The following is a 14,287-nucleotide window of genomic DNA, read 5'->3' on the forward strand; positions in this document are numbered from 1 at the left end:
GATCATCGGAATTTAATTAAGTTGGATTCTATTAACTGGCATTAATTGTCGGGTGCTCCAGGACAGTAAACTTTTCTCTGTAAGTGCTTCTACATTCCCATCTATTTATCTAACATAAATTTTGTAAGAAGTATATACTGACTAAAAATGATGTCATTTCAAGGTATAATTATTGGTAACAGCCAGCCTAGAAGCCTTGCCTTGGATCAGTACCAAGATTGAAGTATTGTATTTTTTGTTGGTCTTCTAAAGTCAGAGAACCAAGGGACAGCTTCTGATCAGCATTTTTATACCATCTCAGGAATATTAATCTTCATAAATACACTAACAGGACTAGAGCAGCCTCTATCCCACAGTCCACCTGATTACCTTGCAAAGTGGTCAGAGGGCAGGTGGTTAGAAACTATCAAAGGAAACCGGCATATTGGGTTGGCCAAAAAGTTCGTTCGGGTTTTTCCATAACATCTTACAAAAAACCGGAAAGAACTTTTGGGCCAACGCAATACCTATGTACACAGGAAAATTCAGTAAGCAGAAAATTTTAAATCCGAATATTTCTCAGGAAGGCATAGGAATATGAGAAATTAAAGTTAAAAGTAAATATTTCACTGAAAAAAGTGCAACTGGAAAACTAAATAGTTGTAGGAATTAATGAAGGGGAAATTTCATAATTGTTCTCTACATATTCATTACAGAAAGAATAAATATTGGAATATGGACCCATATTTTTAAATATCTGCTTCTGAAGAACTGTGGATCAAAACAAAACTTACGGACTTCCCTGGTGGCGCAGTGGTTAAGAACCCGCCTGCCAATGCAGGGAACACGGGTTTGAGCCCTGGTCTGGGAAGATCCCACATGTGGCAGAGCAACTAAGCCCATGCACCACAACTACTGAGCCTGCACTATGGAGCCCGCGAGCCACAACTACTGAGCCCGTGAGCCACAACTACTAAGCCCGTGTGCCATAAATGCTGAAGCTCGTGCACCTAGAGCCCGTGCTCCACAGCAAGAGAAGCCACTGCAATGAGAAGCCCGCGCACCACAATGAAGGGTAGCCCTCACTCACTGCAAATAGAGAAAGCCTGTGCACAGCAACAAAGACCCAATGCAACTAAAACTGAATAATAAATAAATTAATTAAAAAAAAAACTTACCTTCATTTTTGCTTGTTCAATAAATTCAAAACATTCTGGAAAATAAGACAGGATATTGGTCTCAGGTAGATCCAAAATAGAAATACTCTTATATACAAAGTCACTGAGGAAAGCATTTTCAACTCCATATGCAACATTGAGAATATGAGTCACCTTAAAGAGAAAAAGAAGGATGATTTTTTAAAAATTCTCATGAATTAGGTTAATTAAACAGAGACTGAGATGTTGAGAGCTGTAACAAGAGTAAACAATTTAAGCATGACTTAATAACACTTCCTTCAGGAAGCCTTTTCTGACTGCCTCATCGCTTACCAGAAGTGCTATTTCTATATACCCCCAAAGCACCCTCTACTTGCCTCATTATAGCCCTTACCACTGAGAGTCTCTTTATCTCCCTCACTGTACTAGAAACTCCATGAGGGCAGGGACCAGGTTTAGCTTACTCACTATTGTAAGTAAGCATTGTGAGTGAGCAGTGACCTTAGCACAGAAAGTACTTAAAATATTTATTGAATAAATCAATTAATGTCCATATAAAAACTTACGTAAGGGAAGTGCATCAGTAGCACACAACTTCCCTTTCAATAATTATTTCCCTATTTTCCTCTTGTATTCTTTGTAAGTACAGTGGTTCTCAAGTGTGGCTGCACATTAGAACCATCAGTAAGCGTTTTAAAAATATCAATGCCACAGGGTCTCAAACCCAGAAATTCTGATGAATTAGTCTGGTTGAAAGGTGGGATGGTCATGAAAGATTTTCTTTTAAATGGCACACATAAGCAACCTCCTCATCCATCTATACATTCAGGCTCCTTTCCTGGAGTCCACCAAGCAAATGGAAGGAGCCATGTGGAAAGTCTATTAAGAGAATCCAAAGGCTAAACAGAGCAGAAATATGAGTCCCTGTTTCTTATCAGGACATGCTTCTCACTGAATTTATTGTCTCTCTTATGTTGGATCTTAGGGTTTGCCTGACCTTGGTATTTTCTTGTATCTCATCATATTTTAGAGTACTTGTCCAGCGTACCTCTCTTGCCCCCACTACCCTCCCAGCTATGACTCTGGCTGTGTCCCACTCCTTCCCTCAGCACAGCTAATTGGTTTCGGGTGGACACCTGACTTAAGCTAGACTGAGCAGATTATCTCAAGGAATTTTAAAAATAGGTGTGTGAGACAGCTAGAATGATCCACAAACTCGGGAGATTTAAGAACAGCCGTTTTCTATTAAGTGCTCAGGGAAGCTGAAAGATCTCTGCTCCCAAATGAGAAGAACAACACAGATGTGCAAATAGGGGCCACGTGCCGGGGGAGAGAGAGGCTGTCCTGGATGGCCTTCTATTCTCTGGCATGGCCACTCTCTTCCCTCAGGTTCCAGAGAGCCCCCTAAATCATCATACACATTCTCTTTCCTTGCTCAGGTTTCTGTGGTCCACAATCAAAAGAGTATGATTAAGACACTCAGGGAACTAGGCCTCATGAAGAGAAGGCCACAGGCTATTTACTAACTTCACTGCCTTGTGGAAAGAAGACAACAGAAAAAAACATCAAATCTTCTCAAGAGAGACTCTTAAATAGAGAGGAGATGCAAGAACCTAGAAAGAAAGGAAGAACAGTTTTAGAAGATACAGTCTGAAATGTCCTTCTGCTTTCCCCAGTGAAGTCCCACCTGACTGTGTCAAGCTACTCTCTCACTCCAAGTGGACTTCTGGCCAGGACGACATGATTCTGCCCTGAATTAATAGATGTGCCAATGTTTTATAAAATTGATGTGTTTGCCTTACCTTTAGAACTATATTCTGCATTCCCAAAAGACCAAAAATGAGGTCTGACCACTTACAGAATATATCTGTATCTATATAGCTTCCCTATACATCACAGGATTACAGAGACGACCCAATGAGAATCTTGGGAAAAGTTGTTGAAAGGTAAAAGTGCTTTACAAATATTGTGGATCATTAAACTACCCAATGTCTAGGTAGTTTAGCTGCTTGGAAATGCAACTTACATATATATTGATTGAATGATCATGCTTGAAGAGAACTGTACTGAGTCTCAGGTCATGGTGGTGGTGGTGATGAGGACCTAGCCTAAAACCCTCCAAGTAATCAAGCATATTTCCAAAATGCAGTTACAGCGGTCCTAGCAATGGTTGACCTTGTGATGCCCTTTGTAACAGGGATAATAAGAATAGCCCCTTTATTGTGTACGTAGTATGTGCTAGGCATAGAGGTTGACTCACTTAATCCTCACATTTAGGCATTATCAAAAAATTATCTTTTGAACTAGTTCAAAAATCACAACATTATAAAAAAAAAAGAAACATTAAGAAGTCTTGCTCTCACCCTCTTTCCACTCCATCATCTCCCACCCATATGGTAACCATCTTTGTTGGTTTCTTGTATATTCTTTTAGAGTATCCTTATGCAAATATTTTATGTACTCCCTTTCTTACACAAAGGCAACACCTTTGGGTTTTCCCCCTATTTAAAAATGTCCTGGACCTGCCAATGCAGGGGATATGGGTTCAAGCCTTGGTCCGGGAAGATCCCACATATCTCAGAGCAATAAGGCCGTGCACCACAACTACTGAGCCTGCGCTCTAGAGCCTGAGAGCCACAACTACTGAGCCCACACATCACAACTACTGAAGCCTGCATGCCTAGAGCCCGTGATCCGCAACGAGAGAAGCCACCGCGATGAGACGCCCGCGCACCACAACAAAGAGTAGCCCCCACTCGCCACAACTAGAGAAAAGCCCGCATGCAACAATGAAGGCCCAACACAGCCATAAGTAAATTAATTAATTTTTTTAAATGTCCTGGAGATCTTTTCATATCAGTATCTAGAGACCCTTTTTTGTGTGTTCTTTTAAAAAGCTATACAGGGAGATGCAAGAGGGAAGAGATATGGGAACATACGTATATGTGTAACTGATTCACTTTGTTATAAAGCAGAAACTAACACACCATTGTAAAGCAATTATACTTCAATAAAGATGTAAAAAAAAAAGCTATATAGTATTCCATCATGTGCGTGGACTATTGGTCATTTAACCAATTCCCTACTTATGGAAATAGGGGTTGTTTTCAATAAATTTGCTATTATAAACAGTGCTGCAGTAAACAACTTGGAATATTTTATGTTACACTTAGTTTTCTATCCTCCTTCATGCTTTACTGGGCATACACCAGGCACTCAATGAGTACCTTACTAATAAAACAACTCTTATTACCATATCTAAACATTATAATGAAATTCCTATAGAAATTTCTGAAATGATCTGCCACAAGAGAATTTCTATTAGTTATTGCACTCTACTTAAACCCCAAGAAATCCCTTTGAAATGTGTCATGCATTTAAATCAATAATTTTGTTTTACAGCATCCTTAAGATTTTGTAGAAACCCTCTATTCAGCTGCTCAGCTTACTTTTGCTTCTTCCAGGCATCTAACAGGATCTTTTATACAGAGACAGAATGATCTTTTAAACAGCAGCTGGGTTCACATCACCAGGATGAAAGTGAATTTGAACTAGTGTATCATAACAGGGGCTAGATAATAAAACACTTGCCAATGAAAAGATTTATCAGTTTTTCTAATTTTCATTTTTACCCTGAGAAATATTAATTTATTCATGTAAGCAAGACTCTTAAAACATGTTCTACTTATGTTGAAATATTGATCTAAGAGGGTTCCTATCAGGATATACAGTCATTCTCATATCCTTATGCAATTTCAGGCCACTGTCTCTTATTGCCAGGCAGTTATTATTATAATAAAACAAGGGGAGTCCAGTTTAAACACAAGTAAGTACATTGACTAGTAAACATATCAAATTAGTTAATGAATTGGTTAGTATTTATTTCCTTGAAGAAATTAATTGCAAGTGTTTATCCCATAAAATTTTCAGCCTCAATTTAATCAAACTTTTTTCTCAGAGCTGTGGGATCAAAGATGAGTAGGACAGGGTCTCTAATCCTCTAGAAGTCTGCTGAATAATAGAGGGGAAAACATGTTCACCGACAGTAATAATAAAAAGTAGAGGTGCTAAGAGCTACAGGAGAAGAACAAAGTGTTATGAGACCAGAAGGGAGGAACACATACTGAACTTGTTCCTTCCAAGAGCCTCCATGTTTGCTGTTCTCTCAGCCTTAAGGGCTCTTGCCCTGATTTAAGCACAGCTGACTCTGTCCTAAGGTCTCAGCTGAAATATAATACCTTCAGAGGCCTATCCCCCTGCCACTCCTCTCACTGCCTTGTTTCAATTCTTTCAGAGAATTTATTCTCATCTGAAAATATATTTTAAAATCAAGGACCTTACTGCTTGTTCATTTCTATGTCTCCTGCAACTAGAAAGGGGCCTAGCACCCCACTTACATCGTGGGTGAGCGGCAGGGTTGCATTCTTTTGCCTACTCCCTGCCTCTTTCAAATCACTTCTTTTCCACCCTCCAGTAAAAATCCTTGCTCTTTGAGATTCATACAAGCTGATTATTCCATCTTATACCCTGCATTCCTTGGGCACCTGACCCTCAGTTTTCTGAGTCCTACCCCATGTCCTACCATTATCCAGGGTGACATCAATTTCCACTTGGGTTTAACAGGTCCCTGACGACCTCATCACCAATGACCTTCATCACCACTCTCCTTCACCACCTCTGCAAGACCAATGTCCAGGACTGATCCAGCTCTGATACCATTAACTCAGGTATCCCACTCTTATCTTTCCATCTTCCACTCAGTTATTCTCTCTACACCTCACAAAAACCATCAACTCCTTGATCTTTCTATTTTATCTACCAGCCCCCTCTTTCCTTCACTTCCTTTGTTATTCAGCTTATAGTCCATGGTCTACCTGCCCTGCACCTGACTGGTAAAAGTCCCCTCTACACCCAGACTGCTAAGCACTGCTGGAAAAAATTCACACAATATTGCAGTTCATGCCACCATTACCTCATGAGAGCCAACCTCTCTTGAACCTTAGTGATGCTTAGCAACTATATTTCCCTAGTAGGCTCTCTCCCTCATTCCCCATATCAGCTCTTTCAAACTTTCCCTCCTCTCCTAATAACTTTCAACCCTACCATCTCTTCCCGACTCCCAGTAGATCACCTCAGTTACCATTTTACAGTAAAAAGACAAGTCATCACATAGGAACCCTTTCCATCAAATCTTACCATCAAATTTAACACCTGCATTCACCCTTTCCTTCTACCTTCTTAATACAGAGCATGATGTGCTCCCACATCCTTTATGAGGCTCATTCTAGCACCTGTGTTTGGGGTCACACTGCCTCCTACTTTCTTGGCCCTCTAGCCACAATTCTTGCTTTCCTGTATTTTCAATTCCTTTCTCTACCATCAGCTTCATACACGCTCAAAACTCTCCCATCTCCCTCTTTTGATCTCATCACCTACGGGTCATCCTGCTCTCTTCTCTTCTTTTTTGGTGTGATCATTTCCTCCACCTCTCAATCTTTTGAAATCTGACTTGGGCCTCCAATTCAAATGAAAACTGTTCCCACTAAAGTCACTAACAACTTCTTTGTTCTAAAGTCCAACTGGTGTAATTCAGCCCCAACAATACTTAAACTTTGGGCAGCATCTGACACCGCTGACTCTATCCTCCACAGAACTCTCTGCTTTGGCTTCCATGACACCACAATTTTTTTACTTTCCTACAAACTCTTACAGATTCTTTCCCACTGCAGATTCGTCTTCCTTTGACTATTCCCTATAGGTTGGTATTACTCAGGGTTCTGGTGTAGGCCTTCTTCTCTGCCCACCTTGCCCCAGGTGATTTCATCTACTCCAACAATTTAAATCACTGCTTATAAGCTGAAGATTCCTGAATCTCTATTTTTACCTCTCCTGAACTTCAGACCCCATATACCCACACTGTCTATTGAATAACATTACTGAGATTATACACGGCATCTGAAATTTAAATTATTCAAAATTGAGCTCGTTATTTTTCCTGCAAAACCTGCTCCTCCCTACTTTGTTCCCTATCTCATGGGACGACACCAACCCGGTATACTTAGTAACCCAAGAAAGCTGAATATCACCTCTGACTCCTCCTTCTTTCTCGACTTCACCCCCTTCTACTCTGTCCTGCAAGTAGTCAATCATTAACATTTGAGAATTCTACCCTCTTAAAAAACCCTCAAGTCCATCCACTTCTCTCTACCCCCACTGAATCCTAACCTAAGCTACCACCATCTTTTTTCAGATTGCTGCAACAGCCTCAAAACTAGTCTTCCCATCTCTAGCTTGAGCAATCCTCCAACCTATTTTCCACACTGCCTCTAACCAGCCATCTTTCTAAAATGCAAACTTGATCCTGTTACTTCCCTCCATAAAGCCTTTCAAAGGTTTTCCACTGTCTTTTGTATCAATTCCAAACAGTTTACTCTGGCTTACATGGACTTTTGTGATCTGACTCACGCTTACTTCCCTGGCCTTGTCTCTTGGTACCCTTCTTTCTCACACTCTCTATTCTAGGGTTACTAAGCTTCTTTTCTGTTCCTGAAAGCATCAGCTTTTCTCTTGTCTCTGGGCCTTCACAGAGCCATTTCTTCTCTCTGAACACTTTTCTGTCTGCTCCCTCCTCATCCCCTTCAGAGCAAAACTTCAATATTATTTCCTCCAGGAAGACTTCCTTGACCTTACTAACCCCAACCCAACCCAAACAAACATTGGTTAAGGGCATCATCTCCTATGCTCTCCAATAGCACCTGCACAGCCCCATCAACACATACAATACACTGTACTGTAGCTGCTTATTTGTCTTTCTTCCCTCTCTGCCCCTCAAATCATAAACTTCATGTGAACAAGAACCTTTTGCATTCCTCAAACCACAGCAATTCCATGACCCTGAAATCGTGCTTAACAAAATAGTAGATGGATACTTTTTTTTTTCCAGTAAATATTGAAATAAGTAATAAATCACATCCGTTGTGTGGGGGAAGGTGGGAAGAGATAGCATTGGGGAAGAAGTGGTATGTGAGTTGGGACTCAAGGCACGGGTAGATCTTGGACAAGAAGAGAAGAGGGGAAGGTCTATTCCACACAGAGGAACTACATAAGCAGAGGCAGGAAGAAGTGCCTCCAAAGTCAGGTTCATGAGGAAATGTAAAGGGAGACTGAGAGAAAATAAAACTGGAAAGATGGATTACAAATTCACATATTTGAATTAAGTGCAATAATTTTTGTGACTTTATTAAAATGATAGCCAAATCTCACCAATCCAACTCTGAAATGGACCTATGCAGTTTTTCCTAAATAAATATAACAATTAAAATACGTCCTATACGCAGTGCCAGACCTGAAGCATTTCTTTTTACCTTGTGCTTTTTCAGTGTATCCAGATCATGAGCAGCATCTTGTGACCCTATAAGAAATAAATAACATCACCTTGAATATAAAAATAAGCATCCTGACTTTTAATCTAATTTTTGCAACAACTCTGTTAGCTATTCATTTATTTTAAGAAATGCAACTTGGGAGGACCTCAATCCAACTTTCTGAAAGATAATTCAGGAATATTCATCAAAAAATATTCATCTTATATATACTCTTAGACTCTGAAATCTGACTTGTAGGAATTCTTCCTAAAAGTCCTGGATATTGCAAAGATTAGCTATCAGGATGTTCTTTACAGTGTTGTCCGTAATACAAAATAAACTCTATAAAAACAAAACAAACAAAAAAAACAACCAAACCCAATGATGGGGGTTGGGCTATATTAAAGATAGTACAATTATGTAGTGAAAATATATACAGCCCTTTGAAATGAGAAATGTAGAAGAATATTTGTGGCATGGAAATATATTCTCAATATATTATGTGATAAAAGCAGGTTACAAAACATCAACCATTTTTGTAAAAACAAAAACTATGTATATGCTTAAAAATGGATAGAAAGTATACAGAATAAAATGTTAACAGTAGGATTATAGGTGATTTTTTTCTTTATGCTCATGTGTACTTTTTACAATAAATATCTATTTCTTTTGTAACTTAAAAAAGGATATTTTAAAAAAGACACCCACAAAATGATTTAGTGCCAGCTGGTCTGGGAACACCCAGTACCTTAGAGCAAACACTGCTGGTCTAGTGAATTCCACCCACGTTCTGTGTACCACTAGGGCTGTATCCTTTTCCAGTTTCTTCCTGTCAAAGTTGGCTTTCTAGATCTCTCACACTTGGAAAATGACTCTAGGTAATAAGCAAGGTTATTATACATGAGAACAACTAGTTAAAATAAAGTGAGTGACACAACTGAAAAAATAGGACATTTATTATATTAAGATTTCACATATTTTACTTTCCTGAATTAGGTTCCATTTCTATAAACAACATTTTTCTCACCTCTTCCACGTGGGAAATCTGCCAGCTTCTATTATGTGACTTTAGGTAGGTGGAAGGCCAGCACGTATGCTGGTTGGCCAATATTCTCTTGGTAATACGAAGCTCACAGGCTCCTTACTGAGTCTACATTCAAATTTACTTAAAAGTTAGCCTATCAAAATATTAACATTTGTTAAAGCTGGATGGTGGATATGTAATTGTCTGTTATAGTGTAGTCTGTAATTTTTTACACATTTGAAATACTTCATAATTTAAAAATAATTTCTCAGTTTTCTGTAGGAAGTCCTATTCATCTCCAGGAGGAGAAATGGGTTCAAATAAGTTAACTGAAATTTGGTGGTTTAATATGCATGTTATCTTTTAAATAATAATTCTACACTGCCTATTTCTTAAAATAGCAAAAAAAAAAAAAAAAAAAAAAAAAACATGCATGAATGAAATTCTTTCTTTTTTTACCCAAAACTGTCATTATTATATTTATCAAACCTGTATACTTTCATTATTTCCATTAAATACACACACACCCCAAACAGAACAGGTCAGTTATATTCCAGAGTTGGCTGCTATATTTTGAAAATGACTTCTAGAATATGAATATATTGGTACAAATTTAGTGTTCTTGTGACCAAAAATCAACTTGTATCACTGCGTTTTCAAACAATAGGAAAATTACATGAGTTTTAATAGTGTGGGGGAATAATTTTAGTCAGCACAAATGGACTTCAGGTAATTGGCTTCTATGTTTCATCTAATACTTGGTAGTATTCAGTTCACCTTAATTCTGTCTAAATTCTAGATATAAACATCAGCTTTTCTCCAATTTTAAATGATTGCTTTGTGTTGCAGTCTTGCGTTAAAATTTTGTTGGAAAAACACTTATCATAAAAGAAATAAACACTATAAATCATTATAACAATGTGTTATTTAAACCTTTGTTTTGAAAAAGTAGAATGTTATCCTTTTATAAACTATCTTAATCGAGATTTTAAAACAAATATCAATTTTAATAATTTTATGATTTTAACAGTGGCAACATGAATCTATAATTGTGTTAAACTTAATAGAACTGAATAGCAAATCAATTTTAACAGTATGGCAATTTTTTAAATAATAGAAAAAGAAGTTGATGAATAGGACTACAACTAAAGAAAGAAGTCTAATAATAATAATAATAATTTACAGTTACATTTTACATTGACACAAACCACTAATATTCAAGACCTTGGCCAAGAATTATTAAGGAAATATTAGAGATGAAGTAACTGATTTAGAAAGTATATTACATGCTACTGGAGTTGGGACTTCTAACAAGTTCAATCATAATATATGTATCATAAAAAATAGGCTACGTAAGATCTCCAGAATCCTGTTTCTATTTTTAAGAGATCTTTTTTTATGAAAATACTAAATACTGCATAAATTCTGGTGCAGCATATCTTGATTTACAAATCTCTATTTTCATCATCAAAAAATTAAACAAAAAATTATTACTGAAATAAACCAAAAAGATATTATTACATTATTGAAAAGGGAAATAAATAATATTCCAAAAAGAAATGTTTTGAGAAAATTTGTAGGAGTGAACATTCATAAATGGATAGAAATAGGAGCATAAATTCCTATAAGGATAAGGTAAAATAATATTTGTGAAAGAATTTTACAAAATTAATAGCTATACAAATTTAATGTATCATTTGCCTCCTAAAAATACTGGGCTTCCAGGATATCAGAAATCCTCTACAACCTTATAAAGGATCCCAAGATTTTCACCTAGAATTGAAGCAAAGATCTCAAAATGTTACCAGTTGGGACTTCTTAACAGGATGGACATAACAAGAAATAATTGTACCTTTTTAACTACCCAAGAGAAAAGGAATTTTTCACTTTTACAAATCAAGTTGGATATAAGAAAAGTCCTAGTGATTTTTGTTGTAAAAATATAATTTGCAAAACCTAGGACAAAAATATTCACTGACTAAGATCTTTTATCAACTTGTTAGGTAGTTCAAGGGCCTATGTAAGATTTTTGAAATGCAGAAGCTTGGGTGAATTTATGAGCTAACTAAAAAAGACATTATATTTTGACAGCTTTCTATTTTCTTTATTTCCCACCCAAAACAAAATTTAATTTCATGTAGTGCTAGGTGGGAGCTGTGTTGCTTTGAATAGATGAAGGAAGTTCTTTGAAGCAACCTAGAAACAACCCCTGCATCATTCACGTGGAAGAACTTTAGATGTAACCATCCATAGGTCCCTCAGAATAAGTCGCTTGTAACTGGGCAGAAGAAGGTCTATCTACCTCTCAGAAGAAAGGAGGTTGTACCTGATGAAATTATCCCATTTCCTGGTCCAAAGAGGCGACCATATAAGGACTAGTCTCAGAAGTCCCTCCCAGCACTCGCTCAAGATCCTGGAAGGGTTCCAATGCCAATCTGAGAACACTACCTTGATCAGCTCACTTTGCATAAGTCTAGATAAAAAAATAAGCGAAGTTCATGAAAACTCTGAAAGGGTGAATGATATTTTTTAATTCTACCATAATTATTTTAAACCATTATTACTACAATGGAAGCCAAATAACCAAAACATGTGCCTTGACATATTTCCTCTCCTAGAAATGTTGTGCAAATCCTGGGTGCACCTTCCAGACTAGCTAAATGACCCACTTCATTTTTCCACAGGGCTGCAGAAACTAACTGGATATATTTATTTGGTGAAAAGACAGGTCATGTAACAATTCATATAATACATAATACAATAACAACTCATATGTATACTGCAATTGATATGTTTCAAAAACCTTTTCCAACTTCAGGACAACCCTATAAGATAAGCATATACTGTTACTTCAGCTTTACAGATGGTTTTTTTGGAGGACCAAAGAGAATAAATGACTTTCACTAGCTCATCTAGTTATACTAGAGCATGGCTAAAAGCCTGGACTCCCTGAGTCAGTCTATGTAACAATGAAGAGCAGGAGTGTATCACACTTGAGCTTGTGCAAGTTACTTAACCAATCTTAAGTCCAGTTTCCATCTGTAAAATGGAGCTGATGATCCCTGCTTCACAGAGTTTTTAAAAGGAGTGAGATGCTATGTGCGCTCCACATAATACCTGGCCATTTCTGACACCCAATTCAGTGCTCTTTTTACTCAGGAGAGGCTTGGCTGTATAAATACTAACAAATCACTGATTTTTCCAAGTCTTAATTTCTCTATTCACTAATGAAAAATAATTCAAACCTACTTAAAACACTTGACTATTTTTTAAGAATACCGTATCATATTCTTGCCAAGCTAACAAGTTTGTACTTTTATAACTGTGCTTCATTTGTTATTTGTGGATTATGCTTTGTATAGGGAATCTGTATTTTCCATTAATACAAGAAATCATAAACCATCAGATTCATAGCTATAAAATATCAGTCCACCTTTTCCTTAACACTACAAAAACAGACACCATGAACAGATGTGGCCACAGGAGGCATGCACTCCATATGGTTTGCAACCCCAGAGCAGGCAAAAAAGCATTTGCCTTTTGAAGTATTAACTTTTCTATAACTTCAACCCCTGTCACTTGTAGTTTTGCCTAATAAAAGCATTCTTTTTACTTTGATAATCTTTAAGGCTATATCCTTTTATTATCCAAGAAAAGACAACATCAATGTGTTATACTCCTGAGAAGTTAGAAAAACAAGAAGAAAGCTTTTAGAAAATTCAAATACCAGGTGCTATGTGTTACTAGAATCTATGCCTGTTATGTATATAGTGGAGCAGAAACATCTCTGACTAGCTAGTGTAGCTAGCTAGTGTAAGTTCCATATCCAAAAAAGGAAACATCTCAATTTTCCAGCAGTTTAGCTGATAGTACAGACTATTATTAGGGAGGAAAACGTTAACTAATATAGTTAAATGAACTCAATAACTTAGTGGCAAATCAATATACTCACCCAGGAGCAACCATGGTTTAATAACACCAACTTGCAGGTCCAGGCTAAGGTCCTGCACATAACCACAACCTTCCCCACTGCTCGGCTCTACTTCTTCCACAACATGAATTCTGGCATCTTTCCATGTTTCTATAATTTTCTTTCCAGTTAGCGTTGTCACCCTGGTGCATTGCTTCCTGAGATTATTCCGGGAGAATGCCTTAATTTCCTGGTTAAGGGAGTGCATTACATGAGCAGTGGCTAAGAACAAACACAAGCAAATCCAGCCAGCACAGTGAAAGACCGAACTGCTAGTCTCTTAATCTTCAATTAACAAATGCAGTCTCAGTGGCTCACTGTCCTGCAGGAAACTGTAATAGCCACACGCAGGGAGTCACGAGGGTCCAGCTCCGTTTTTCCCAGCGCCGCAATGTAAGGGGAAATCTGATTGGCCACTGAGAAACGGGCGCCGATTGGATGCTGTTTCCCCTTCCGGTTGGTCGAAAATTAATTACCCCTCAAAGAGTTTTCTTACTGTTGCTATTTAAAGCTAGCTTTATTATTCACACCCAATGATAAAACATAAGACTTAATGGGAGGGAAGGCTGATATTTCCTCTCTCCTTAAAAGCAGTGGTTTTCTGGATATGTTCGATCGGTGTTGCTTGTGGTGACCTGGGTATCCCTCCTGCTCTAGCACAGCTGCGGAGTCACAGTGCAAACCTTCCTACTGTGCAGAACCGTGCCTGTCCGCCTGCTTTTAGGCTAATCCGGGGGGCTACAGCAGACGTTGAAAGTTATTCCTCGCTTCCTATGTGTTTCACACTCTTTCT

The 14,287-nt window shown here is 37.8% G+C and overlaps 1 protein-coding gene across 1 annotated transcript in view; it reads right to left on the minus strand.

Annotated features, from left to right (window-relative positions):
* The window catches only part of DUSP19 (dual specificity phosphatase 19), an 18,613-nt gene extending 4,726 nt beyond the window's left edge, over window positions 1-13,887 (minus strand). Inside the window, exons 1-3 of the mRNA XM_007455261.1 lie at window positions 13,477-13,887; window positions 8,501-8,547; window positions 1,158-1,310 (exon numbers count right to left, since the gene is read on the minus strand). Of these exons, the coding sequence (XP_007455323.1) occupies window positions 1,158-1,310; window positions 8,501-8,547; window positions 13,477-13,702 (426 nt within the window). The 5' untranslated portion in view covers window positions 13,703-13,887. The remainder of the gene's footprint in view (window positions 1-1,157; window positions 1,311-8,500; window positions 8,548-13,476) is intronic.
* Window positions 13,888-14,287: the final 400 nt, after the last annotated feature.

The sequence above is a fragment of the Lipotes vexillifer genome, unplaced genomic scaffold (assembly GCF_000442215.2).
Source record: "Lipotes vexillifer unplaced genomic scaffold, Lipotes_vexillifer_v1.1 scaffold1584, whole genome shotgun sequence".
Classification (NCBI taxonomy): Eukaryota; Metazoa; Chordata; class Mammalia; order Artiodactyla; family Lipotidae; genus Lipotes; species Lipotes vexillifer.